This window comes from Hypanus sabinus, chromosome 27, assembly GCF_030144855.1.
Source record: "Hypanus sabinus isolate sHypSab1 chromosome 27, sHypSab1.hap1, whole genome shotgun sequence".
In the NCBI taxonomy this organism is placed as follows: Eukaryota; Metazoa; Chordata; class Chondrichthyes; order Myliobatiformes; family Dasyatidae; genus Hypanus; species Hypanus sabinus.
The window spans coordinates 24,843,300-24,869,790 of record NC_082732.1 but is presented as its reverse complement, the minus strand read 5'-3'; the positions used below and the strand labels follow the sequence as shown (position 1 = coordinate 24,869,790).

The window sequence follows — 26,491 nt, the reverse complement described above, 5'->3', positions numbered from 1 at the left end:
TCCCCATTAGTCCTCTAGTTCAACTGCCTTCTAGAAGGGCCTTTATTGAAAGGAGGTAAGACATCCATTCACTTGTTGGCATACAGCTAATGCACATTTGCACCATAGGGCATTTCTCCAGCTTCCAGATACAAGAAAAACACACAGCTCAGATAACCAAATGGACCATCAGATTTGAATCTGAGTCAAAGAAGCTTCTAGTCATCGTTGATGAGCTCCTGGAGACCTCTCTGTGAGCAATCTATGTCAACACTGATGAGCGTGAGATAACCCAGTATACAGGCAGAGATTTTATTGTTGAGAACCCTTGTCCCACCAGTCCAGGGTTCCTACCTTTTTTTATGTCATGGAGCCTTCCCGTTAACTGAGGGGTCCGTGGACCCCTGGTTGGGAACCCTTGCACGAGTCAAAGGGAAGCAGCCTTTCCGATCTAATGCACTTCCTATGCACAGGTTGGGGGGGGGGGGGTAGTGGAAGAAAAAGTGGATAAAAATGTGAAATACAAAAGACAAGGGAGCATTGGAAAGTAAATGCCAAGCAGCAGTAAGAAACAGCAATAAGCCAAGGTAGGTACAGCAAGAGATGCACATGCATGTGGATGGCAAGAGGGAGAGTAAACATTCAAACCCATTTGGTGACATGGGAAAGAGGCATAAATAGAAAGTGGCAGGAACAGCTGAAGGAAGAGAAATTCAGCAATTGGTTTGGAATCATTAAATTCCCTCCTCCCCCATACAAAAGGCAATCAGATCCACTCCATCCACACCAACAGTTCGGAAGAGCTGATTAGCAGATCCGTAAGTATGTGATCAATTGCAATATTAAAAGCTGGATCTGCTTTCAGTACAGGCTTCTGCCAGTACTATAAAGCTATGTATTAGTTCCCTCATTGTTCCATTATGAACATCTAGACTCTGGTTACTAATCTACTTGAAAGGACATCATGATGGGTAATTGCTGAGACAAAACTCAGCTGTACCTCTCTGTAATAGAAAGCAAACTATTTTGAGACAGCATGGATCTAGGTCATCTTACAAGTTATTCTGGCGACATCTTGAAAAGCCTCTTGGGTAATGATTAGAGCACCACTCCATTACCCACACATTTATCATAAATAACTTGTTATCTCCACAAAACCATACTAAGATAAGATATTCTACATAATAAAATAGCATTAAATGATTTATTGGGACAGAAATAAATTACAATTTGGCCCAGTACACTGGAAGCAATATTGGAACGGAGAAAAGAGCAGAACTTAGGCAAGCATCCCAGTGATTTAAAAAAAACTGTCCTCTTCTTCTTCATTGATGTACAATGAGGCCTCGTGCCAAAAACTATAAGTCCCATTAGTACAATTTTCACAAGACTGGGCCCAATTATCTTCTCTTTTAAATGTAATCAAATATATTTAAGTATTCTTTAGTACATGAAAATTGGATGGTCAAAGCTGAGGAAGCCAACATGTACTGATGTTTTCCAGCAAGCAGTTTTTCTACCCCAGCCTGTCACATTTTCCACGTTACCAAAATCTTATTGAAGAATTTCATATAATCATACTTGGATTCAAGTATGCATCGTAATAACTATTTCTTGTCAAAGTCCACACAGCAATGCCAAAGATTTTTGGACAGATTTGAAGTCTGCTTCAAGTGTTTTGTTAAATTGCCAGCAAAACTCAGTTACAAAACAGATGAAAATTATTCACAGTAATTATTCACATTTATTCCTTTAGTCACGGTGCACAATACGTGAAAATATTCCATTGGGTTCTCTGCCATCGCCTAACGCATCAAGGAAGCCTTCTTCCCTTCTTCGCTTCGCTAGTGCTGCCAGGGATTTGAATGTCTTTGGTTCGTACACAGCCAAATCGGCAAGAACTTTTCTATTTAGTTCCACTTGACTCTATCAAAACAAAAACTTTAATTATTAAAACATCTCATACAATTTTCAGAACTGTTTCCTATCAAATCTAAAGCATAAAAATTACAAAAAAATGCCAGTTAAACAACACGCTTATCAGAGTGGAAAGCAGCATTTAGTCAAAATCTACAGTTGCATGGACTGACCCAGCTGCAGATTTCTCTGAACTTGATCTTCCACTTCAACATTTAATACAGAGGCAGTGTGCAGTACCATAGGCTATGATATAACTTTCTATTGTCAACACAATGGGCAAGAAAATAAAATTTATATTTATTTACATAGTTATACAACCCAATCTCCCAGCCAAGCCATACAAATTTTATCACCCCCATGGGACAATTGACCTATTCTTTCTGAATGCTTCTATAAAACTAACCAAAAGTGTAGAAAAACTGAATTTATTAATTCATTTGGGACCAATTATTAATCTTAAATATAACAATCTCACATAATAGGAAAATAAACTATAATTGACACAGCATTTACATTTTGAAGCACTGTAGCAACTCAATTACTTTATTCCTATTAGTGATTATAACTAGTTAGACATCAATCTTCTTCTAAAAAATAATATTCCAGAACAGTAAATTAGGTAAGGTCTAGCTGCTGGACAGAACACTACAATAATTCGTGTTCTCTGAATCATATCGTCCAGCACAGCCTGCTTTCATATTTTATGCAGGAGACACCATGCTCTGGCATGCCTTCGTTGAAGCATCAGTTTAGAATGTGTTAAAAGTTCTCAGAAGAGCACATGTCCACCAGGTTCTGGTTCTGAGAACTCAGCCAAAACTAATTCACAAAACATGAGAAGCCCTCATAATAGAATACAAAATAAACCACCCGCTCACTGCAACATGATCAAGGCCATTAATCCACTAAATATTTATAAGCTGCAAACTCACCTTAATCAAATTACCAATTAGTATTGGATATTTCAGCCCATGCTCCCTGGAGGCTGCTGCTATTCTGCTGATCCAAAGCTGAAAAAAAAACACAATTCATCATCCTTTCTTTATTCAATCATGAATTTTATTACAAGAACCAGGGATGTCGGCAGGTAAACGTCTAAGGAAGTAGAGCTACTGAATGACTTCAGTACTATTGTACCATTTAAAAATCAAGTAGAGCTTAGCATTTTTTAAGAAATAAAATGCTCATGTAGTTTGGTCCTTCATATCAACAAACAAAGTAAAACATTGGAGAGGGACACTTTCTTACACCATTTATTGCAGAATAAAATAATTAAGGGAAACTGTACTACAGGTAGGCAGGATATATGTATGGGAAAGATGCAGATCAGGATACAGGAATGGTTAGTCATTCTAGGACTATCTTGGAAATGGCCTCTGAAATGGCCATTTTACCATCTAAGCCAATTGGCATTTAATGTAGCTGAGGACTCAAACAACTGTACTCTCGAAACAATGATCAAAAAATAAACCGTGTGGCATTAATTTCAACCAGCATTTTTTTTTGCTTATTAAATAAGTTTTATTTCAATAAACAGATTTAGCCAGCTAGGTACCAAATACTACATGAACATCCCCACTTACACACAACCCCATATTGTATTACATTTTATCAAGGCCACAAGATAGAGCTGAAGGAAACCACACGACTGACGTAGTTCACTCTGCACGAAAGTTTAACACTTCACCATGTAGCTTTCAATTCTTTCAACTGACCTTCCTAAAATTACAAGTGTATACACAAACAGCTAATCAAAAGACCCATATTCAAGTATTTCCCCAAATCATGACTAATAATAAACTGACTTGGGCACAAAGTCACAGCGACCCAATACTCGAATAACAAATAAAATGTAGCTCAACTATTCGTGCCTGTTCCACAATTCAGTAAGAATTAATCTTGTACCTCAGCCTCATGTTCCTGTCCTAACATGGTCATCCTTGAGTCAATGAATATAGAAAGATCTGTGAGCTCAGTCCAGAAATATTTCTAATGGCCGAGCGTTGAATAGAGTATTCCAAATATTTACTACCATCGGGGAGAAGAAATCTCTTCTCACCTCTGCCATGACAGACTAGCTCCTTATTTTGAGACTGTGACCCCTCTTCTTAGATACTCCAGCCAGGAGAAACATCAGCTCCACATCTGTCCTTTCAAGTCCCACAAGCTTTACGCATTTCAACAAGATTCCTTCTTATTCTTTTAAAATCAAAAGAGTATAGGACCAGCCTGCTTACTCTCTTTTCATAAACCAGTAGTAAAACTGGAGAGTCTGTGCCGCAATCTGTCTTGCAAGTAGAGCGAATTCCAGTTAATTGGGCCATCGGTTAATCGGAGAAGCTGCCTATTTGGGACAGCTCTTCAAGGACAAAAACTAATTGAGAAAATAGTGAGTTTCCCTTCAGTTATTTGGGATACTTTGCTGCCAAATTGGGAGAGGAGACTGTTGCCACAGAGCTTCTAACCTGTTATCAGTTGTGCGCATGTCTACAGCTGTTAATTCCTACACCATGCTTAAACAGTTTTAAAATAATATAAGTTGTGTGTGTTTGTGTTCAAATAGCAGTGATTTTTGTCACTGATAGTTGGCAAGAAATAAGCAGCAAGACAGTTCAGAGATGTTTTGCTTACTGCTGTTTGCCGATACATGCTAGAAATGGCCAGGAATGAAATGATTTCACTACTGAAGCAAGTTAGGTACTACAAAGAGTTTAAAGGTATCAACAATGTTAGAACAAAAATGAAGAATTGGAGGATGCAATTGTCAAAAGCATTGTATGAAGGCAGTCCATTATCTGCACTAGGTGTCTGTGCTGATTTTGTTCATTTACAATCAAAAGAACATGTCACTGTACACTTATTAAGAAGTAACATTGTTTTATAGCACCGTACTAGTATTAGTAGTGTTCTAATTTGCTCTGAACTTCATTTAATGCATAATTTACTAATCAGTCTTTTTTATACCTTAACTATTTCCATGAAACTTCGGCTTATTGAGGGAGCCATTTAACTGTACCAAATGTAGGGATCCTGATGTGCCTCAGTTAACTAGAATTCACTGTATTTCCTTCCTCGATTTGGAATACCATACTTGTTCACAGCATACATGCTGTCAGGTTGACGCTGGAACTAACTAGCAATTCTTAAAATAATCACTAAATAAAAACATCAATAAGCAAGAAAGTTCCTTGCACCTTGCGAACAATAAACTAGTCTAATCTTACAGCCCATTAAAATGCTGCTTGCTCCTGTTAAATGTTCTGAGTTCTCATGCCAAATGATACCACTTTCTTAATACTTAATAAGCACTGGCTCTCCCATTCCATATTTACAAGCAATCCTTCAGAAGCACTATTGTCATTCAATTCATTTCACGTTTCTCCATAACTTGAGATTACAGCTGCACATCTGGCCAAATGTTTGCAACAGCCCTCCCGTTGCCGACCAGCCCCGGCAGTTGGGCGCTTTACCGTCCTCATGTTCCGCTTCTTCAGTTTCCTGGCTTTGGTGGAGTAGAGAAAGGCTCTCCGCACGGCCCGCAACGCCAGGCTGTAGCATCGATTCTTCCGCCCGCGGAAATGCTGCGTAAACAAAGAAATGATAAATGAGAACCGACCCTTGGGGCAGGTCATAGGTCCGAGGTGAGAAGTGGAAGAGTTAAAAGAGAACTGAAGGGCAACCTCACGCAAAGGGGTGGCGAGTACCTGGAACGAGCAGGGACATCAGCACAGGAGGTGATGGATGTGATGGGACTAGGGTCACATGGACGAAGGGCCTAGTTCCCTGCTATATGACTGATTCAATAACCTGCACACGGAGGGGTAGCCGATGCCAGGTCACGGCCTTTCGGCCCACCAACTCCATGCCGTCTACAGGGTTCCCATTGCCAACGTTATCGCTCCCTACTAAGCCCGAGCTTGTGCCACCGGGCCCCGGAGCCGGGAGACTGGCGGTCTCACAGCAGCCCGGCCTTCGGTCCCGATCCTCCTGCCCGCCCTCACCCGTGCGTGCTTCAGGACTTCCTGGACCCGCCAATATCGATCGGGCCCGCGGCTCCGGATCCAACGCGAGAGCGTGAGGAAAACCATCGGCGGTTCGAGTCCCCGCCGCCAGCTGCGTGGAAAAGCCGACCCCTCGGCTCGGGGGCGTCACAGGCCCGGCATCCGGCGGGGAGGACGAGCCCTGTGATTGGGCGCTCCGATCTGCGCATGCGTGCCACCTCCCCGGGTGGGCGGGGCTACAGTTCCGCCGGAGTACGCACGTGATTTTGAGTTAACTCTGTCATTGAAAGGGTGTCTCAGTTCAGGGAGATGTTTGTGTCCTTTTAAAAGTCGGAGACAAGGTCTGATTATTTTAAAATTAAAATTAAAACATTGGAAACATTTGCATATTTTCAGCACAGTCAATTAAATCAGTAGTATATGTATTTCTCATTCTTCCCGCGTACTCAGGAGATTTAGCCTGTTGCAATTAAAAATGAGACCAGAGAAAATGGAAAATCTATAGTTACTGAACTTTGTACACCGAATAAAGCTGATTGAAACTTAGCTTTCATGAATTATTGTTTTTCTTAATGGTAAAGTCGAATTAGCATAATTGAACTCAAAGAGTTTTAAACTTTCATTGAGAAAAAGGCAGTGAAAGAACAAGCACCGGAGATTTCTGGTTGCAAAGCCTGAAACTTGTGAATTAAAGGACGGAAGTGCTGAATATTTGAAAATAAAAATAGAAAGCGCTGAGGACTCAGCAGGGAGGTGGCATCTGTAGTGAAATCACCAAATGCATCAAAACATTACGTAACTAATGTTTCCGGTTGGTGATTTTGCATGCGAGCAATTAAATATTTTAATTTTACATCAAAAATAATAAAGATAAACATTTACTACTTCAAGATTTTCCCTCAAAATCTGATGTTTATCAGTTTCTATATTAGCTTTCCTGATTACAATATGCCATGTATTTTTTTCCTCGTTCTAATCCCAAACATTCAGGGTGCGTTAGAATTATATTTACCACCATACTTTGTTCACAAGTGAACTCCATGGGATTTGTGGTGATAAGCCATTGAACAATTTATACAAGGAACATCTGGATTTGATTTTGTCACTGAAAGCTGTATGGGAAAAGATGATTACCTAATTAGCTTTGAAAATACTTTTAGCAGAGGGCCACAGCGATACAGTTAGGCCTATTGAGTCTGTGCCAGCTATCACCACCTATTTTTGATGGACTGTTCACATGAATCAGTGGGATGTTAGGTTAAAAGAAAGATGTCATAATCCAAATAAATGTCCAAAAAGAAACTGGGCCTGAAAGTATTGGCTGGAGTAACAAAATATTGGAGCTTATTTGATGAGATGGTGGTGAGTTCAGTAAGGCGGCATTATTTTCTTCTGCAAGGGTTCCTAAAGCTACATAACTAGTTGGGGATGGTTCTATGCTCTGTGATGTTAGGATGCACCAGAGTCAAGTAAAATGTAAATGAAGACAAGAACAGGAGTCAGCCAAAAAGGCCTTTCAGTTCAAGAAGATAGGCATTCCACAAAGATCTGCCGGGGACATCATTGGAAGATCTACTTTTATCCAATTCCAGGCACATTAGAAATGTTTTTATTGTTGACTGTGCACAGTATATATTTAAAAAAAAACTTAAAATTGTAAGCCTGGCCTCAGTAATTAGTTAGAAAGTGTTTCAAGGACAGTATCAAAGCCTTGTGAAGCAACCCATCGTAATTCTGCGTGAACGCTGAGCAATGCCCGTGAGGCAGCTGCAACAAACTCGTTCACGAGGGCCTTAAATTTACAACGTCAAAACGTCTCGTTGATTAGCAATTGAGAAAGCCCGCTGACAAAATCAGCGGTTAGTTTGCAAGCACCATGGCCGCGCAATGAAACTGTAAATTTCTCTTTAGTTATAATTTTGCTATAACCTTAGACTGCTCTATCATAAGATGGTGATGGAATCTTTCTCCTAATACCGTGAGTGAACTGCAAACAGACATCAACACAGCACCAAAAATCTTAAAGGATGCTGCTCCTAAGTGTTAGAATTGGTCTTTCTTTTAAATACCTTTTATAAAATATCAATTGAACTAATGCAAGACCAAGATCATAGTTTCCTTTTTACTAACATAATTACTAGTTTTAATAATTTGTATATTTAAAAGAAACTCTTGTATTTTTCACAAACAAGAGAAAATCTGCAGATGCTGGAAACCTGAGCAACACACACAAAATACTGGAGTAACTCAGCAGGCCAGGCAGCATTTATGGAAAAAAAGTACAGTTGACATTTTGGCCCGAAATGTCGACTGTTCACTCTTTTCCATGGATGCTGCCTGGCCTGGTGAGATCCTCCAGCATTTTGCACCTGTTGCTTTTATTTTTCACAGTATATATGGTGGTTCATCCCCACCTACTGGCCAAAGGTGGTATAACAGTTACATATACAGTACCCTTTTATCTCTTAATTGGCTAAACCTTATTTATTGATTGATTGAGATACAGCGCGGAATAGGCCTTTCGAGCCAGGCTGTTCAGCAATCCCCCGATTTAATCCCAGCCTAGTCACAGGACAATTTACAATGACCAATTGACCTATCAACCAGTACGTCATTGGACTGTGAGAGGAATGTGGAGCACCCGGAAGAAACCCACGCAGTCACAGGGAGAATGTACAAACTCCCTACAGGCAGCAGTGGGAAGTGGTCGCCTGTACCAAAAAGCGTTGTGCTAACTATCACGTTACTTTTCCACCCCATATATGTTATAATTGTCATAAATATGCAGCCTTTCGATTGGATTCTGTTATCTGAGTAATTTCTGTTATCTCGAGAATAAAAGTGAGAGGTTTTTTAAAAGCACCATGTTGAATCTAGTTCATCTCTGCTTCTCAGCTCCTCACTTAGTTTCAAATGCTCTGTATCTTTGCTTGAACTTTAAAATAAGTGATTGTGAAGAATCAACATTTTTTTTGCTCGTTCCTGAACTCGTATAAGAACCCAGGTGTCGGAAGACCTGACATCAGTTCTCTGCATATTAGACTAGAAAGGAAAAACAGTAGGAGTAGATGTAACACAGGAACTTATAAAATTTACAAAATGATAAAATTCAGCAGTACAATCTTGCTAGGTAGGCAGTAAGTGCTGCTTTTTAATGGGAAGATCATTGTGGTATGTTAGATTATACCTCAGAAAGAGACGACTTTAGCCATCAAGACTATGCCAAATCTCCTCTTTTCCAATTCAAAAATAATGCTATGGCCTTTTTCTCTTGAGCTGACTTTCCCAACCATTTCCTCTTTGTCACAACAGCACCAATTACATTGAAATAGGATTTGGACTACACCTTTCAAATCTTCCCTTCTTTCTCCCTCCTCTTTCAGCATTCCAATGGAATGGCTGACTCCACAACTTCAGGGTTTGCTCTTGCATTTCCACCAACCACTCCCTTCTCGTGGTATCTTCCCATGCCCGCCCAGCTGCCCTTTGTACCACCTCCCTTCCTGTGCTCCTAGTGGTCTTTCCGGGTGAGGCAGACGCTCGTTTGCCCCTGTGTCAGCTTAGTGTATCCAGTGCTCATGATGTGACCTCCACCACAGTGGGGAAGCCTAATATAGATAACCACTTTGCAAAACATTCATTTAGTACACAAGGTTGCCCTGAGCCTCCCGATCGCTTAATTGTCTCTGCCCTCTGACCTCTCCCATTTGGTCTCCTAGACTGACCCAACAATGAACTATGCTAGCTTGAGGAACAACTGCCTGGGCATGTGATAACACGGAGAGTCGTTACTGCATATGGCATCTCATCAGGCTTTTTCTGTTTGGCCAATTCTATTGTAAGATTTTTTCTGTTTTTTCTCTGTTCACGGGGAGCTGTCTGATCTGCTGGGGACTTACAGTCTTTCTTCTGTTTAAGTTTTCCAGCAACTGCCAAAGTTGTAATAAGTTATTGTGTTTCTTTTCACCTTCATTCATTTATTAACCAGATGGGACTATAAACAACGACATTACCTGGACAACCTTAATCCCCACCCTATCACAGGTATTCCTTTTGTTCCCTCCATGCCTCCAGGTCTCTGCTATTTAAAACGGGTTGTTTTCCCAATTTTCCTGTTCTAATGAGGAGCCATTGACAAGAAACCTTTCCTTTCTCCTCACATACCACCTGACCTGCCACGTGTTTCAGCCCAGCAACACCCACACAAAATGCTGGAGGAAACTCAGCAGGCCAGGCCGCATCTATGGAAAAGAGTACAGTCGGTGTTTCAGGCCGAGGCCCTTCAGCAGGACTCACTGAAGGGTCTTGGCCCAAAACGTTGACTGTACTCTTTTTCCATAGATGCTGCCTGGCCTGCTGAGTTTCCTCCAGCATTTTGTGTGTGTGCTGCTTGGATTTCCAGCATCTGCAGATGTGTATGTGTGTCAGCCATTTTGTTCTGTTTCAGACCCCACATTTGGTGTTGGACTATTTAGCGTAAGGTACGTTGTTGTCACTGTTTCCCCCTGAGGTGCACAGTAAATGAAATGCTCCCGCGCAGATAGGCTTTGTTGCTGCACGGTTGGAATATTCTTTTGTATAATGTTAACTTAAAGTGTTGTACAGTTTTCAGGCAATCTAAAAAAAATCCTGCTTAGAGCAATGGTTGGTCTGCACAGTTGTGAAAAAAAGTAGAGGGAACATGTTCGGAAATGAACCTGGTCAGGTGTCAGGTCTCTCAGTGGGAGAGCATTTTGGAGACAGTGATCACAATTCTAATTCCTTTACCATAGCATTGGAGAGGGATAGGAACAGAGAAGTTAGGGAAATGTTTAATTGGAGTAAGGGGAAATATGAGGCAATCAGACAGGAACTTGGAAGCATAAATTGGAAAAGATGTTCTCAGGGAAATGTACAGAAGAAATGTGGCAAATGTTCAGGGGATATTTATGTGGCGTTCCGCATAGGTACATTCTGATGAGACAGGGAAAGGATGGCAGGATACAGGAACCATGGTGTACAAAGGCTGTTGTAAATATAGTCAAGAAGAAAAGCTTACAAAAGGTTCAAAAAACCAGGTAATGATAGAGATCTAGAAGATTATAAGGCTAGCAGGAAGGAGCTTAAAAGTGAAATTAGGAGAGCCAGAAGAGGTTATGAGAAGACCTTGACGGACAGGATTAAGGAAACCCCCAAGGCATTCTACAAGTATGTGAAGAACAAGAGGATAAGATGCAAGGGAATAGAACCAATCAAGGGTGACAGTGGAAAAGTGTGCATGGAACCGGAGGAGATAGCAGAGGTACTTAATGAATACTTTGCTTCAGTATTCACTACGGAAAAGGATCTTGGCGATTGTAGGGTTGACTTAATGTGGACTGAAAAGCTTGAGCATGTAGATATTAAGGAAGAGGATGTGCTGGAGCTTTTGGAAAGCATCAAGTTGGATAAGTCACCAGGACCAGATGAGATGTACCCCAGGCTACTGTGGGAGGTGAGGGAGGAGATTGCTGAGCCTCTGGCAATGATCTTTGCACCAGCAAAGGGAACAGAAGAGATTCCAGAGGATTGGAGGGTTGTGGATGTTGTTCCCTATTCAAGAAAGGGAGTAAGGTTAGCCTAGGAAATTATAGACCAGTGAGTCTTACTTCAGTGGTTGATAAGTTGATGGAGAAGATCCTGAGAGACAGGATTTATGAACATTTGGAGAGACATATTATGATTAGGAATAGTCGGCATGGCTTTGTCAAAGGCAAGTCATGCCTTACGAGCCTGATTGAATTTTTTGAGGAAGTGACTAAATACATTGATGAAGGTAGAGCTGTAAATGTAGTGTATATGGATTTCAGCAAGGCACTTGATAAGGTACTCCATACAAAGCTTATTAAGAAAGTAAGGAGGCATGGGATCCAAGGGGACATTGCTTTCTGGATCCAGAACTGGCTTGCCCACAGAAGACAAAGAATGGTTGTAGATGGGTCATAGTCTGCATGGAGGCTTGTGACTAGTGGTGTGTCTCAGGGATCTGTTCTGGGACCCCTTCTCTTTGTGATTTTTATAATTGACCTGGATGAGGAAGTGGAGGGATGGGTTAGTAAATTTGCTGATGACACAAATGTTGGGGTTGTTGTGGATAGTGGAGGGATGTCACAGATTACAGCTGGACATTGATAGGATGTAAAACTGGGCTGAGAAGTGGCAGATGGAGTTCAACCCAGATAAGTGTGAAGTGGTTCATTTTGGTAGGTCAAATGTGATGGCAGAATTATAGCATTAATGGTAAGACTCTTGGCAGTGTGGAGGATCAGAGGGATCTTGGGGTCTGAGTCCATAAGACACTCAAAGCTGCTGCGCAGGTTGACTCTGTGGTTGAGAAGGCATATGGTGCATTGGCCTTCATCAACCGTGGGATTGAGTTTAGGAGCTGAGAGGTAATGTTACAGCTATATAGGACCCTGGTCAGACCCCACTTGGAGTACTGTACTCAGTTCTGGTCACCTCAGGAAGGATGTGGAAACCTTAGAAAGGGTGCAGAGGAGGTTTACAAGGATGTAAGTCTGGTTTGGGAAGCTTGCCTTATGAGAATAGGTTGAATGAACTCAGCCTTTTCTCCTTGGGGTGTTGGAGGATGAGAGGTGACTTGATAGAGGTGTACAAAATAATGAGAGGCATTAATTGTGTGGATAGTCAGAGGCTTTTTCCCAGGGCTGAAATGACTAGCACGAGAAGGCACAGTTTTAAGGTGCTGGGGAGTAGGTACAGAGGAGATGTCAGGGGTAAATTTTTTACACAGAGAGTGGTGAGTGCATGGAATGGGTTGCCAGCAACGGTGGTGGAGGCGGATACAATAGGGTCTTTTAAGAGGCTCCTGGAAAGTTAGATGGAGCTTAGAAAATTAGAGGGCTATGGGTGGCCATAGGTAATTTCTAAGGTAAGTACATGTTGCACAACTTCGTGGACGTGTATTGTGCTGTAGGTTTTCTATGTTGTTGTGAAGCATAACTATAACTCAGGGTCCAGTGAAGTACAAGGGATAGGGTGCATTTTATGGTGTTAGATAAAGTACATTGTGAGTACATTATACAAAATCAGCAATTTCAAGCTCCTTGGTGTCAATATCTCTGAGGACCTAACCCGGACGAAGCATCTTGATGCAGCTATGAAGAAGGCTATGTTTCATTAGGAGTTTGAGGAGATTTGGTTTGTCAACTAAAACACTTGGAAACGTGTACAAATGTACCATGGACAGCACTCTGACTGCCTGCATCGCTGTCTGGCACGTGGATAGAAGCAACTGCTTCTGCACACGTTCGAAATAAGTTGCAGAAAATTGTAAAATTGGTCAGCTCTATCATGGGCACCAGCCTCCATAGTATCCAATCCATCTTCAAGGAGCAGCATCCATCACTAATCCATCCATCCTGACGAAGGGTCTTGGCCCGAAACGTCGACAGCGCTTCTCCCTATCAACGCTGCCTGGCCTGCTGCGTTCCACCAGCATTTTGTGTGTGTTGTTGTTTGAATTTCCAGCATCTGCAGATTTCCTCGTGTTTGATCCATCACTAAGGATCCCCAGCACCCAGGACATGTCCTTCTCACGCTGTTACCGTCAGGAAGGAGGTACAGAAGCCTGGAGGCACACACTCAATGTTTCAGGAACAGCTTCTTCCCCTCTGCCATCCGATTTCTGAATGGACATTGAACCCATGAACACTACCTCACTGCTTTCTTATTTCTGTTACTGAACTGAATTGAATTTATTGACTTTCTTAATTACATCTTTCAAATAGGCGAGGAGTAAAAATCTTCATGTTATGCTTCAATTCAAATGTGCAATGCGCAATTATAGTGATTTATAATAAATATTATGTACAACAGGACAGTCAATATAACATAGAAATACGTTTGTGTCAGCATGAATTAATCAGTCTGATGGCCTGGTGGAAGAAGCTGACCCGGAGCCTGCTGGTCCTGGCTTTTATGCTGAGGTACCATTTCTCAGATGGTAGCAGCTGGAACAGATTGTGGTTGGGGTGACTCGGGTCCCCAGTGATCCTTCGGGCCCTTTTTACACACCTGTCTTTGTACATGTCCTGAATAGTGGGAAGTTCACATCTACAGATGCGCTGGGCTGCCCGCACCACTCTCTGCAGAGCCTTGTGATTAAGGGAGGTACAGTTTCCATACCAGGCAGTGATGCAGCCAGTCAGGATGTTCTCAGTTGTGCCTTTGTAGAAAGTTCTTAGGATTTGGAGGCCCAAACCAAACTTCTTCAACCATCTGAGGTGAAAGAGACGCTGTTGTGCCTTTTTCACATTTTTACACTACTTATTTTAACTTAACTATTTAATAGACATTTATAATGTAACAGTTTATTTTTCATGTATTTCATTGTACTACTACTGTATAGTTAACAAATTTCACCAGATATGCTGGCAATATTAAATCTAACTCTGATTCTGAGCCTGGCTTCAACGTACATATGTTGTCACTCTTTGTGTATTGTGCAAGCATATAGCATTGTTAAAAGTACAGTGGCCACTTTACGGTGTTATAAAAGGGCATATGATTATTTTAAGTTTATACACAAATAGAGTTAATTCTGTTTCTCAAATGCACAAAGATCATTGTGACAGTCTCGTGCTGAGGCAATGTCAAGGGGCATTTCGTACCACAGGTTAGTGGCGTACATGTTGGCACCTTTGCTCAGCAGTAATTGGATGGTCTGCTCGTGGCCCCTTTTGGTAGCGAGGTGGAGAGGAGTATCCATTAGCCAGCCTCTTGCCTCTACGTCAGCTCCACGCTCTATCAGATACCCTGCAACATCAGTATCGCCCCTTTCCGCCGCCCGATGAAGAGCGGTCATGTTCAGGCCATCTCTGACGTCTACGCTGGCCCCCTGTTGTGTGAGGAGGTCCATTATTCGGAAGTGGCCTATCCCTGCTGCGGCCTGCAGAGCAGATGCTCTGTCACTGTCCACAGCCCCGTGTGCGAGTAAATCTGCCAACACCTGTCGGAAAGGATGCAAATCGTGAACTTTACAAATGATTCCTGCTGCTTTTATTGAAAATGATTATATTTTGAGCTTTTCCTTTAAGCAGGGTGTTCCCAATCTGGGGTCCGTGGATCCCTGGCTTAATGGTATTGGCTCATGCCATAGAACAAAAGATCGGGAACCCCGGATTTAAACTAACTAAGCACCTACCAGTAGCAGACACAAGGAACTGCAGATGCTAGAATCTGGAGCAAAGAAAGCTGCTGGATGAACTCAGCCGGCCAAACAGCATCGGTGGAAGGCGATGGGCGGTCAATATTCTACGCTGTTCTATTTCCTTGCTTAGTTCTTCCAGCAGTTTGCTTGTCATTACCATTGGCATTTCACTAAAGACCTGTGGCTGCATACAGTGAATGGGTTGACATATCAGATAATTAATCCTTTATTGGAGTAAGTCCACGACAGAGATGTATTGGAAATCCACTGTTAGTTAAATTGGTAAATTGGTTTATTGTTGTCACACGTACTGAGGTACAGTCTTGCAAACTCTTCATGAAGATCAGAAGACCATCTGACATATTGAGCAGTATTAGGCCATTCAGCGCATCGAGTCTGTTCTTCCATTCCATCATGGGTGATCTATTATCCCTCTCAATCCCATTTTCCTGCCTTTTCCACATACCCTTTCATGCCCTGACTAATCAAGAACCTATCAGCCTCCACTTTAAATATACCCAACGACTTGGGCATCTGTGGCAATGAATTCCACAGATTCACCATCCAGTGGCCAAAGAAATTTCTCCTCATCTCTGTGGAAAGCAGAAAGTGGAGGGGGAGGAAGATGTGCTTGGTGGTGGGATCTCGTTGAAGCTGTTGGAATTGTGGAGAATTATGTGCTGGATGTGGAGGCTGGTGGGGTGGTGGGTGAAGACAAGAGGAACCCATTCCCTGGTGGAGTGGTTGGAGAATGTGGTGAGGGCAGATGTGAGGAAATAGAAGAGATGGGGTTGCGGGCAGTGTTGATGGTGGAGGAAGGGAAGCCCCTTTCTTTGAAGAAGGCGGACAGCTCCTTTGTTCTAGAATGAAAAGCCTCTTCTGGCCTATAGTTTCCTATCGTTTGCCTTCCTCTCTTCTTAAAGAGTGGAGTGACATTTGCAACTTTCCAGTCCTCTGGAACCATTCCAGAATCTAGTGATGGTCGAAAAATCACCACTATTGCTTCCACAGTCTCTTCAGATACTTCGTTCAGAACCCCGGGGTATAATCCGTCTGGTCCAGATGACATATCTGCCTTCAGAGATTTCAGCTTCCCAAGCACCTTCTCCGTAGAAGCAGCAACCGCACTCACTTCTGCCCCCTGAATTAAGTACAGCAGTGCATTGAGATAGTACGGGGTAAAACAATAGCAGGGTGCAGAATAAAGCATACAACAGAGAGAGGGAGAGCAGTGCAGTGCAGGTAGGCAGTAATGCACAAGGTCATAAGGAAGTAAACTGTGAGGTTAAGAGTCTATTTCATTCATACTAGGGGACTGTTCGACAATCTTATAACAGCAGGGTAGAAGCTTTTCTTGAGCTTGGCTGCACATGGTTTCAGGCTTTTGTATCTCCTGCCTGTTGGGTGAGGAGAGAATACCCGGAGTGGGTGAGATCTTTGATTATGAGGTAGGGAGAAGTGTAGGCAGAGCCCATGGAAGGGAGGCTGGTTTCCACAACTCCCTGCGGTCACGAGCAGGGCAGTTACCACACCCAGCTGTGCTGCATTCTGACAGGACGCTTTCAATGCTGCACTGATAAGGGTCAAAGGTGACACGCCAAGTTCCTTTAACCTCCCGTGAACGTTCAGGCACTGGTCAACTTACTTGACCATGTTGTCAACAGGGATGTACCAGGACAGGCCATCACTCTGAAGAACCTGAAGCTCCCAACTATCTTGACCTTTGATGTAGAATACTATGCAAAAGTCTTAGGCACATGTACATAGCTAGGACAGCGAAGACTTTTGCACAGTACTGTAGTAATTTTACGTATTACTCTGTAGTGATGTCAAAGAAAAAACAAATTTCATGACTCATGTGAGTGATGATAAACCTGATTCTGATATGGGTCTCCATTGTGGACTGAGAGTGGGAAGGGGGCAGGGAGAGGGGAATCATGGTTGGGAAAAGGAGAAAGGAGAGGGGAGGGAATGGGAAGCGACAGAAGGACATTTTGTAATGATCAGTGAAGTAATTGCTCGGAATCAAATGACCTTGCCTGATGTTTCAGGGCTGGGTGTGTTTGCAACCATGTCACCCCCTGCCCCTGGTATTCCTTCTCTGCCACCTGTCCCACACCCCTCCTGTGGCGCTCTACCCTTATCATTCCCAAATTCCTTTGCTCCCACCAGATTTATAAAATCACTCTGCTCCATATTGACAAAATCCAGTACCGTCAATCATCAGTTGGCCTAAAGCCTGGAACTCCCTTCCCATTGGTGTGCCGTGGTTCAGGGAGATGAGTTACCACCACTTTCTCAAGGACTCTGAGGGCTGGGCGAAAAATATTAGCTTTCCTTTAGTGCTGAAATTAAAAAAAACAAATAAAAAGAAAGAGTTTCAAAATGTTGTATGATAGGCTAAAACGTTTTATTTAAGGAAGCCAGCTTTCTGAAATAGAGGAAGCATTGTGTGTTTTAATTTGGTATTGCCTTTGAACGGAAAATCCTACAAAAAGTAGTGGATTCTGCCCAGTAGGCAGAAAGCCCTCCCAACCGTAGAGCATCTACATGAAATGCTGTTGTAGGAAAGTGGTGTCCATCATCAAAGATCCTCACCACCCAGGCCTCAAGACTCACACCACCATGTTCAAGAACAGTTACTACTCCTCAGCCATCTGGTTCTTGAACAAAACAGAACAACAATGCTTACCTTTTGAGATGTTCCCACACCCAATGATCTAATTTTAAGGAATCTTTATCTTGTTATCTCATGTTCTCGTTATTTATTGCTATTTATTTACATTTGCATGTGCACAGTCTTCTATGCTCTACTTGATCTTTCTTTGATCTTGTTTACAGTTACCATTCTATAGATTTGATGAGTATGCCCACAGGAAAAAGAATCTCGGCTGTATGTGGTGACATGTATGTACTCTGATAATAAATTTTACTTTGAACTTTAAAATTTGCACCGGATTAACTAATTGAGTGAACTTCCTTCCATGGAACTTTCAGCTTGCTCTGAAATGAAACACCTTCTCATTTGAATTAAGAGCAATTTCTCTTTTTAAAAGATGAACCAAATCCACCTCTGGGGAGATTTGAGAAACACACATCCAAATGGCAGGAGCCCCCACCTCAAGGAGAGGATGCTGTTATATCTCTGGGATTTGTTCCCACAAGCTTGGCATGAGGACACTTCCATACGGACACCCGGTGTACAGACAGTGGATGGGTTTTGCCACTGCGCTTCAACCTGAAGTGAAACAAACTTCGCGCATGCTGTTTTCCCAGCCACAGTCTGTTCGGAGCACAATCGATTGTGACCCGAAGAAGAACGGTCTACATATAACTTGTATCACAGCCAACTGCTCTTTAGTTGATGCCATCAAATCCACCAAGTCAGTTATAAAGAAGAGGCTTCTTCTAAAAATAAGCAGCATCAAAGAACTTGTCCAAACACAGAAAATTCATCACTTGCTATGAAGTAGCAACTAGCTGACTGTTTCATAAAGAAGGGAGCTCCAGCTCTTGTGCTCTTAAAGTGAAGGAATTTGGTACCTTAAGAATCTTATTAACTTAAAGAGTTAGAACTAATTACAAAATCCTTATGGACATTTGAATTGTCTAAATTTTTTCAAATTTAGTTTTTTTTATATATACATGAAAACAACAGGAGAAGGTTGAGTTCGGTTCATTTGGACTATGTATGCATGCACACTCTCCCTCTGTTTTGGGTGTGTGGGAGGAGGGAGAGGACTTGTGGGATGTAAAGTTTGTGGCCCTCAGGTATTGAAAGGAGATGTTAGAAGTGAAGTTGCTTAAACAAGAAAAAACTTTGCGCGGGAAGGGGGCGCTTGGTTTGTGTAAGTATGACGAAGAGAGCCAGCCCGTTTGGGGGTGCCGCACCGCTGCAGTGGCAAGTCTACGTGACCCAGAGGGAGCTGAGTGAAGGTGTGCTTGGGGAGAAGGACAAGCGGGAAGTGTATGAGAAAACCAAGAGCTTGCTGTTCAATGGAGCCCAGTCTTTTATGGGAGATTTATGGATTGGTAACTTGGGTGAAAAATATACACTGGTTGAGGATAACTACGTGAAGGAACCTGAAAGTATTTGTGTGGAGAACTACATATACCTGTCTGGACACGATTGGAGGCATTGCTCCTCCCTCAGTCTCCAGGATGTTGTGTGGTGGTCTCTTGCTGCTGACAGTGCTCCCTTCCAGCCAATAAAAGCCTATCTCTCGCCTCACGTCTCCGAGAGTTATTGATGGAGCATCAATTTGTAACAATGATCATGACATGCTCCAAGGGCAGACATTTCTAGGACAAAATGGACAACTTCTAAAGGGTTTACCATATCTGCAAAAATCGTCCATCAAGGCAGCAGTTACAAACTGATTTATCTGTCTGAAGCCATCCAATTTCAAGAAACCTTCTTCACGGTGTGATCACTTACTATGGCAGGATTACATCAAAGTGTGTGATCACTGCACGAAGAATTTCTGCTCAATATGTTCATTTGCAGATTATGATGATGCTGAGGACTAAGTGTTCTGCTATGACTGTGCCTCATAAAAGCAACATTTCAGATTTGTGGGCTCTTGTATGGGAATTTTTCACAGTAAGTGATTTCCACTTGTGTACAAATGGAAATATACCGTTTTAATTTTGTATTTTGTAATAAAGTTTTTAACTGTTTGCAAAATAAAAACTTTAAAGTGATTTAAGAGTGGCGACTTTTACATTTTGGCTTTGTTGTTGATGTACAGATTGTCGGGGAGCTTGGCTGTGGAATGCTATGTGCTTGGCATCTGGGACATTGTTTACAAAGAGAAGGTCTGGTATGGTCTGTGTCTCTCTCAGTGTATCATGCATTTCATTGTTATTTATTGTCCAGACATACCTCTTCTTGGCCGTTAGCAGCAGCAATCGATAACGCGGTCCTTCCCACAGCATCTTCAGCATTGATGCAGGTTCCAGTTTCCAATAGCATTTCAATTACTTTTCTGTTTCCGACCTCCACGGCCAAGTGCAGGGGTGTCATGTCACCCCGTGTTGAGCATTGCGTTGAAGCGCCTTTCGAAAGGAGAAATTCGATGATATGCAGCCGGTCACTCACGATAGCCCAGTGCAGCGGGGTCCAGTGCTGCGTGTCAGCTGCATCGGCGCTTGCGCCGTAGCTCAGCAGCTGCTGCGCGATCAGGAGGTGCCCCCCTATGGCTGCGCAGTGCAGCGCTGTAAGTCCGCTCCCAGTCGGCACGCTGGCCGAAGCCCCACGCCGCAGGAGGAGGACGGCGGTCTGGGTGCGTCCGTTCCACGCCGCTCGGTGAAGAGGGGTCCAGCCGTGCCTGTCTGTGGCGTCGACCTCTGCCCCACGGTGAATGAGAAGTTTAACCAGTGATTGGCAGCCCTTAAATACTGCGTAATGTAGTGGGGTGCAGCCAAATTCATCCCTGCATTTAACGGGACAATGGTATATCAGATAGTTATTATTCAGCGTTATTAGTGTTTTAGCTTGTCCTAACTCTGTGCATGGTGTAATGATTTGATGCATATGAACAGAATGCAAGAAAAGATTTTCACTGTATCTCAGCACATGCAACAACAATAAACTGACTCCAGTTCCAAATACCTGACTGTGCCCTTGCACTTTTCAATCATACGGTTAAAATGAAGAGCACGAATTCATAGATATATACAGGTTGAGCACCCCCTTAACTGAAACTTCAAAATCTGAAAACCTGCAAAATCCAACATTTTTTTGATCGTTGGCATGACACCACAAACAGAAGGGGAAGGGGCTGGGGAAGTTTCTAGGCGATGCACAGATCTCTGCCTACCACAGATAGTTCAGAGAAGTTACCTCGCACACCTAATTTTTTTTTAGCGTGTCGCACCTGACAGTCAGCCATTCTTGGCTGACATGTGGTGTCAGGTCACGATATGAACGTTCCTGACTCGACCCTAAAGGCCAAGCGGCTAGCTCGATACTCAACCCGGCACAGATGGAAAGTGTGCTCGGGGGTGGCCCAACTCGGGATTCGAACTGGGGAACCTTCGCTCTGGAGTCCGGCACTGATGTCACTGCGCCACCAGCCAGCCTCCATGATCAGGAGTTAATGAAAAATAGAAAAACACCGCATAAAGTGAAAAAGGAAGATCTCGATTGTGTATTGAAAGAGTGGATTTGTCAGCATCGGAGTAAAATATTACCGGTAAGCCGATCATGAAACAAGGAAAGATCTGTCACAACAAACTAAAAATTGAAGATATTTGTGACTATTCAGCAGGCTGATCGCAGAAATATAAGGACAGACAGGGATTAATTTTTTTTAAAGATTTGTGTTTGGCTGATCACAAAGCAGCAGCGAAATTCACTGATGAGTTCTCTAAGATCGTCGCTGATGAAAATCTAACACGCTGATCGGCTGTATCAGCACATATGTGTGATGAACAAGTGTAAGACAAAGACTGCGTACCGGTAACACACAAATTCAGAGTCAGGAATGATTGTGATGCCAAACAGCCACTGACTGTCCACCTGGTGGCTGAGGTGGTGATAGCTTACCTTTCTGATGGTTCAATGTACACATTGTTTCATGCACAACATTTAAAAAAATATATTATAGAACTACCTTCAGGGTGTATGTATAAGCTGCATATGTAATGCAAATGGATTCCATGTTTAGACAAGGTAGCTCTTTATATAGGTGCAAATATTCCAAAGTCCAAGAAAACCCCCACTGAAATCCAAAACATTTCCAGCCCCAAGCATCTTAGATCGGGGTGCACAACCTGTGCATTCAAATGAATTCTGGATGGTTTAGGCTGGCTCCTGTGCTAATAAAACAATTCAGGATGAATAAAGTGGAAGATTTGGATCGCGGACCGGTGAGACAGAATCTCTGCAGGGATTGGACCCAATGTATTTCATGTTCAGAAGGTTTCTGCAAAATTTCCTCCTTTTATGCTCTCAACCAAAACACTGAGAGCTGTGATTTGCAATTGATCTTTGGGAGTCTCCGCTTGTGACGTGCTTCCTGCGGAACTCCTCCCAGTCATGACAATCTAATTCTGACCTCATACGGAGATTATATTTTTATTAATATGTACTGCAATGTCTTGCTGCTGGACAATAACGAATTTCACGACAGTGACAAAGATAAGCCAGTCCCAGCTCCACCAGGGATATCTCCAAGAATGGAAGGGATTTGAAGGAATACAGTTGTTAATCGCCCCATCGTTCCTTGTAATGCTGAGGCGGTGCTGGTGAGGTCTCACTTGGAGTACGGTGAGTAGCTTTGGGCCCGTGATTTAAGGAAGGACATGCTGACATTGGAGAGGGTGCAGAGGAGGTTCATGAGAATGGTTCTGGGAATGAAAGTGTTAACATATGAGCAGTGTTTGATGGCCCTGGGCTTGTACCTGCTGGAATTTAGAAGAACGAGGGGGGGATCTCATTGAAACCTATCGAATGTTGACAGGCCTAGATAGAGTGATGTTAAGAGGATGTTTCCTTTGGTAGTGAGTCTAGGACTAGAGGGCAAAGCCTCAAAGTAGAGAGATGCCCATTTAGAACAGAGATGGAGCAATTTCTACAGACAAAGGGTGGTAAATTTGTGGAATTCATTGCCACAGGAGGCTAGGTCACTAGGTGCAATAAAGGTGGAGGTTCTTGATTAGTTGGGCTGTGAAAGGTTATGGGGAGAAGGCAGAAGAATGGGGTGTAGAGGGAAATGGATCAGTCACGATGGAATGGTGGTGCAGACTAGATGGGCTGAATGGCCTAACTCGGCTCCTATGTCGCATGGCCCTAAGCTCAGAAGGCAAACTCCTTCATTCATCAGCCTATTCCACTGACCCTTGTGTTAGTCTATTTCATATTGTTGTTGTAGTTGAATGCAGTTTCTGCCAAAGGCAGCACCTCACCTGGAGTCTACGAGACTGCCGTGCTGTAGATATGTCCTCACCAGGTGGATGTCACCACTCCAAGCTGCCCGATGAAGGTCAGTCCACGTGCTGAGGTGGGCCCCATCTTCTGCTCTCTGTTGTGCCTCGTGAGGCTCCTCACTGAGATCCACCAGTCTCCACAACGGTTCTGCTGTCATCCCAGATACCTCGTCATGTCTTCTTAAAAAGTAAAACTGGTACAAGCAAACCCTTTGAGAGCTTTGTGGGGTATTTTTGCATAAATAAAAACATGAGTTGTAAAATAGGAAGATCTGGGACAAGCAGACTCTGAAATTGGGAGGGGCTTTGCTCTTATCTGCAGATCCATGTTTAGTCAACTTACGCAGCACCCAATGGGCGGCACTGAAGTATAACGGTTAGAGTAATGCTTTACAGTACCAGTGACCCGGGTTCAATTCCCACTGCTGCTTGTAAGGAGTTTGCATGTTCTCCCCATAGCTACCTGGGTTTCCTCCGGGAGCTCCGGTTTCCTCCCACAGGCCAATAACGTACGAGTTAGGGTTAGCAAGTTGTTGACGCCAGAGACATGGAAACACTGGCGGGCTGCCCCCAGAACATCCTCAGACTGTGTTGGTTGCCCTCGCAGATGATGCTCTTCACTGTATGTTTCAAGGTACACAGGCAAGTAAAGCTAATCTTTAAGACGTTTGCTTACAAAAAGGATGTTGCAGACGGGTTTGCAAACATGAAAGCTTTATGTCAGTTTATAAATAACCAATCGTCAGAGAAATGGGAAAACAATTAGCAAAAAAACAATGCAGAGGCCGGAAACCTAAAGTTAGAACAAAATGGTCATTCTTTTGAACTCTCTCAAAGCTTTGACTAAACAGTCGGCTTTCAGACGTTTAAGAACTCCACTGTCAGTAAAACACAAGGTAGCTTGGAAACTGGTAAATATTCTGAAACATGACTTGCAAAAAGCAGAGGAGTTTACAGCTTTCCTGTGTTTGCACCTCTGGCTACTGCATATTGCGGAGCATATCCAAGGCCACAAAATAAACCTTTAGTTTCAAGAGTCAGGTGTGGCTATTTCCTGATTTAGAATGCCCTGGGCTTAATCTAATTTGCTTGTCCCACCCACTGAGGTTGGGGGGGGAGGTGCAGACTGCTACCAGAGGTCATGGGTCAAGGGTGAAACTTTTAAGGGGAACGTGAGGGGAAACTTCTTCACTCAGAGGGTCGTGAGAGCGTGGAACGAGCCGCCAGCACAAGTGGTGCATGCAAGCTCGATTTCAACGTTTGAGAGAAGTTTGGATAGGTACGTGGATGGTAGGGGTATGGAGGGAATCTGGCCCCAGTGCAGGTTGATGGGAGTAGGCAGTTTGAATGGTTTCAGCATGGAATAGATGGGCTGAAGGGCCTGTCTCTGTACTGTTCTTTTTGATGACTCTAAATCCTGATTAACAAGTACAAACATCTGATCTGAAGCTCCTGCACCACACACAAAATGCAGGAGGAACTCAACAGGTCAGTTGACCCTTCGGGTCGTGACTCTTCATTAGGACTTTCATTGACAAGTCGGCTGACTGTTTACCCTCACAGATTCTGCCTGACCTGCTGAGTTCCTCCAGTATTCTGTGCTTCGCTCTAGATTTCCGCATCTACCGCTTCTCTCGAGGCGCACTGTACCGGGTGAGGAAGTGCTGGTGATAATGGGAACTGACTCCCCACCCGATCTCCATATTCCGTGGAGATCCCGGGCCCTCACTGGGAGGCTGAAACAGGGAGGTAATCACCAGTCAGCTGACCTTTATTGTTGCCTCATTCAATTAGGCTGCCCTATCATTGTTACACTGCTCTGCACAAATTGGTATTTTACTTGCTACGTGTCTGTCCCTAAGGCAGAGTCGAGTTTATAGTCATATGTATCAGTGCATGCATGAGCAGGTGCAATGAAAATCTTCCTGCAGCTGCATCACAAGCACATAGCATCAGCTAACCAGCATTTGTTTTAATACTTCTTGAAGAATCTTCTGCGTCTCCTAATCGTTTGTGGGGCACGAGAAACCACGACAAAACATCCACAAGAAAATAAAGCATGAATTGCCATAAATTGTACACATTTTTACAAGGAGATACACAACACAATCACTGTGTAGTACAGAAGCTGCAAGGCATCGGGCCTCAGGACCTTCCAGGGGTCTGCAAGAACTGCCGAGAGGATCACGGGGGTCTCCCTCTCCTCTGTTTGCGATATTTACCGGGACCGTTGTAGGCGAAGGGCCCAAAGCATTTTTGAAGATCCCTGTCACCCATCCCACAAGCTCTTTGACCCACTACAGTCAGGAAAGAGAACTGCCAGACAGGGTAACAGCTTCTTCCCCCAGGCTGTGAGAGTAATGTGCACCCTGTCACCAGGACAGCGAGCTGTTTACTGTTTACCTGTGCTGCACACAACACGGATAGTTTATTAACTTATGTACGGTAATATCTTGTTTCATGTGTGATACATGTTTTGTCTGGTCATGTATTTGTACAGTCAGATGACAATGAACTTGAATTTGAAAAAAAACATCCATTGTAGGGCAAAGTGATTCAAAGTGGCCATAACATTCTTACGCTAAGTTATTGGATTAGGGTTGTACAGAATTGAATGTCTGAAGGGAAGTAGCTGTTCTGGAACCTGGCGGTGTGGGACTCGTATCAAAAGTATTTTATTGGTGACTGAGTACCGTGCTGCAAAAACTTGAATGGAAGGAAGTTTTCCATATTCGTGATTTTAGACTGCTGTGTTGTGAATGTCATGTTGGACTGGCTGAAAGGCCGGCAGGACACCTGGAAGGGAAGGGGCCTCACTCTTTGGTGAGGTTTCGATCCTTCGATGAGATTGAAGCATCTCGGGCAAACAACAACCACGGAGTCCAGCCAGCTTTCCCGGTTGCTTTTGCCACATGCAGTCCCTGACACAAGTATTCCTGAACATCGGACTGAAATAAAATGCTCTGAACATCCTTCTTAAAAAGATCCAAGGAATATGGTGAAGAGTGCTACTTACAGCTGGTTGATCAACGGTTCCAGGTTTGGTTCCTGTTGGTGGGGAAAACAAACGGCAAATTAGTTTCATATTAAAAACAGAGAAAATCTGGAAAGTGTAAGACAATGTTTTAAAGTTTGAGAGGTCAATTCAGAATAGAATCATTAAACGGATTTAAAATGGAAGTTACCGCGTGAAGAATATAACAATATCAGCAACTTACTCCACTTTTATTGTGCTCAACTTGTCCAATAAAGAATTGCCACCTCTGGTGTGTACACAGCAAGTGCGGACGTTTAAATCTTCATCGATTGAACTGGTCGGCTGCACTCCCGGAAACATTATCCAAGACACACAAAGGTCCCATTGTGTACCCTCATAATCTCGACAAGTAGAAACTTGCTGAGCCTTTTTTGTGAAATAATATCCTTCAATTGCTGCACAAGCCTTTGATGGGACCAGTTCGATCTCACT

General features: G+C 43.2%; 2 protein-coding genes and 1 pseudogene across 3 annotated transcripts; 1 reads left to right on the top strand and 2 right to left on the bottom strand.

The window, feature by feature from the left end:
- Positions 1 to 1,169: 1,169 nt before the first annotated feature.
- Positions 1,170 to 6,099, bottom strand: mrpl20 (mitochondrial ribosomal protein L20). The gene is made up of 4 exons (XM_059952005.1): positions 5,901 to 6,099; positions 5,370 to 5,480; positions 2,832 to 2,909; positions 1,170 to 1,905 (listed from the first exon to the last, which is right to left on the bottom strand). The coding sequence occupies exons 1-4, from the start codon at positions 5,985 to 5,987 to the stop codon at positions 1,732 to 1,734; spliced, it is 450 nt and encodes a 149-aa protein (XP_059807988.1). The 5' UTR covers positions 5,988 to 6,099; the 3' UTR covers positions 1,170 to 1,731.
- An 8,221-nt stretch (positions 6,100 to 14,320) lies between these two features.
- LOC132381935 (ankyrin repeat domain-containing protein 65-like) lies at positions 14,321 to 26,281 on the bottom strand. 2 transcript variants are annotated; one of them, XM_059951647.1, is made up of 5 exons: positions 26,241 to 26,281; positions 26,039 to 26,070; positions 23,002 to 23,216; positions 19,976 to 20,525; positions 14,321 to 14,889 (listed from the first exon to the last, which is right to left on the bottom strand). In XM_059951647.1, the coding sequence occupies exons 3-5, from the start codon at positions 23,178 to 23,180 to the stop codon at positions 14,476 to 14,478; spliced, it is 1,143 nt and encodes a 380-aa protein (XP_059807630.1). In that variant the 5' UTR covers positions 23,181 to 23,216; positions 26,039 to 26,070; positions 26,241 to 26,281; the 3' UTR covers positions 14,321 to 14,475. The 2 variants fall into 2 exon arrangements, with proteins under 2 accessions (XP_059807630.1, XP_059807629.1); XM_059951646.1 differs by lacking the exon at positions 26,241 to 26,281 and having other exon boundaries at positions 26,039 to 26,204.
- On the top strand, positions 18,945 to 19,647 carry LOC132381934 (apoptosis regulatory protein Siva-like; annotated as a pseudogene).
- Positions 26,282 to 26,491: the final 210 nt, after the last annotated feature.

Excerpts from the sequence above, each read along its gene's own strand:
- LOC132381935 (XM_059951646.1), bottom strand. The coding sequence starts at position 26,107 with ATGAAACTAATTTGCCGTTTGTTTTCCCCACCAACAGGAACCAAACCT. Across the intron at positions 23,217-26,038 it reads GAACCGTTGATCAACCAGCT|TTTTACTTTTTAAGAAGACA; the intron begins GTAAGTAGCACT and ends TGCTTGTACCAG. Across the intron at positions 14,890-19,975 it reads CTGCTAACGGCCAAGAAGAG|GTGTTGGCAGATTTACTCGC; the intron begins GTATGTCTGGAC and ends CCTTTCCGACAG.
- mrpl20 (XM_059952005.1), bottom strand. The coding sequence starts at position 5,987 with ATGGTTTTCCTCACGCTCTCGCGTTGGATCCGGAGCCGCGGGCCCGAT. Across the intron at positions 2,910-5,369 it reads AGAAGCGGAACATGAGGACG|CTTTGGATCAGCAGAATAGC; the intron begins GTAAAGCGCCCA and ends TTTTTTTTTCAG. Across the intron at positions 1,906-2,831 it reads TAATTGGTAATTTGATTAAG|AGTCAAGTGGAACTAAATAG; the intron begins GTGAGTTTGCAG and ends TTGTTTTGATAG.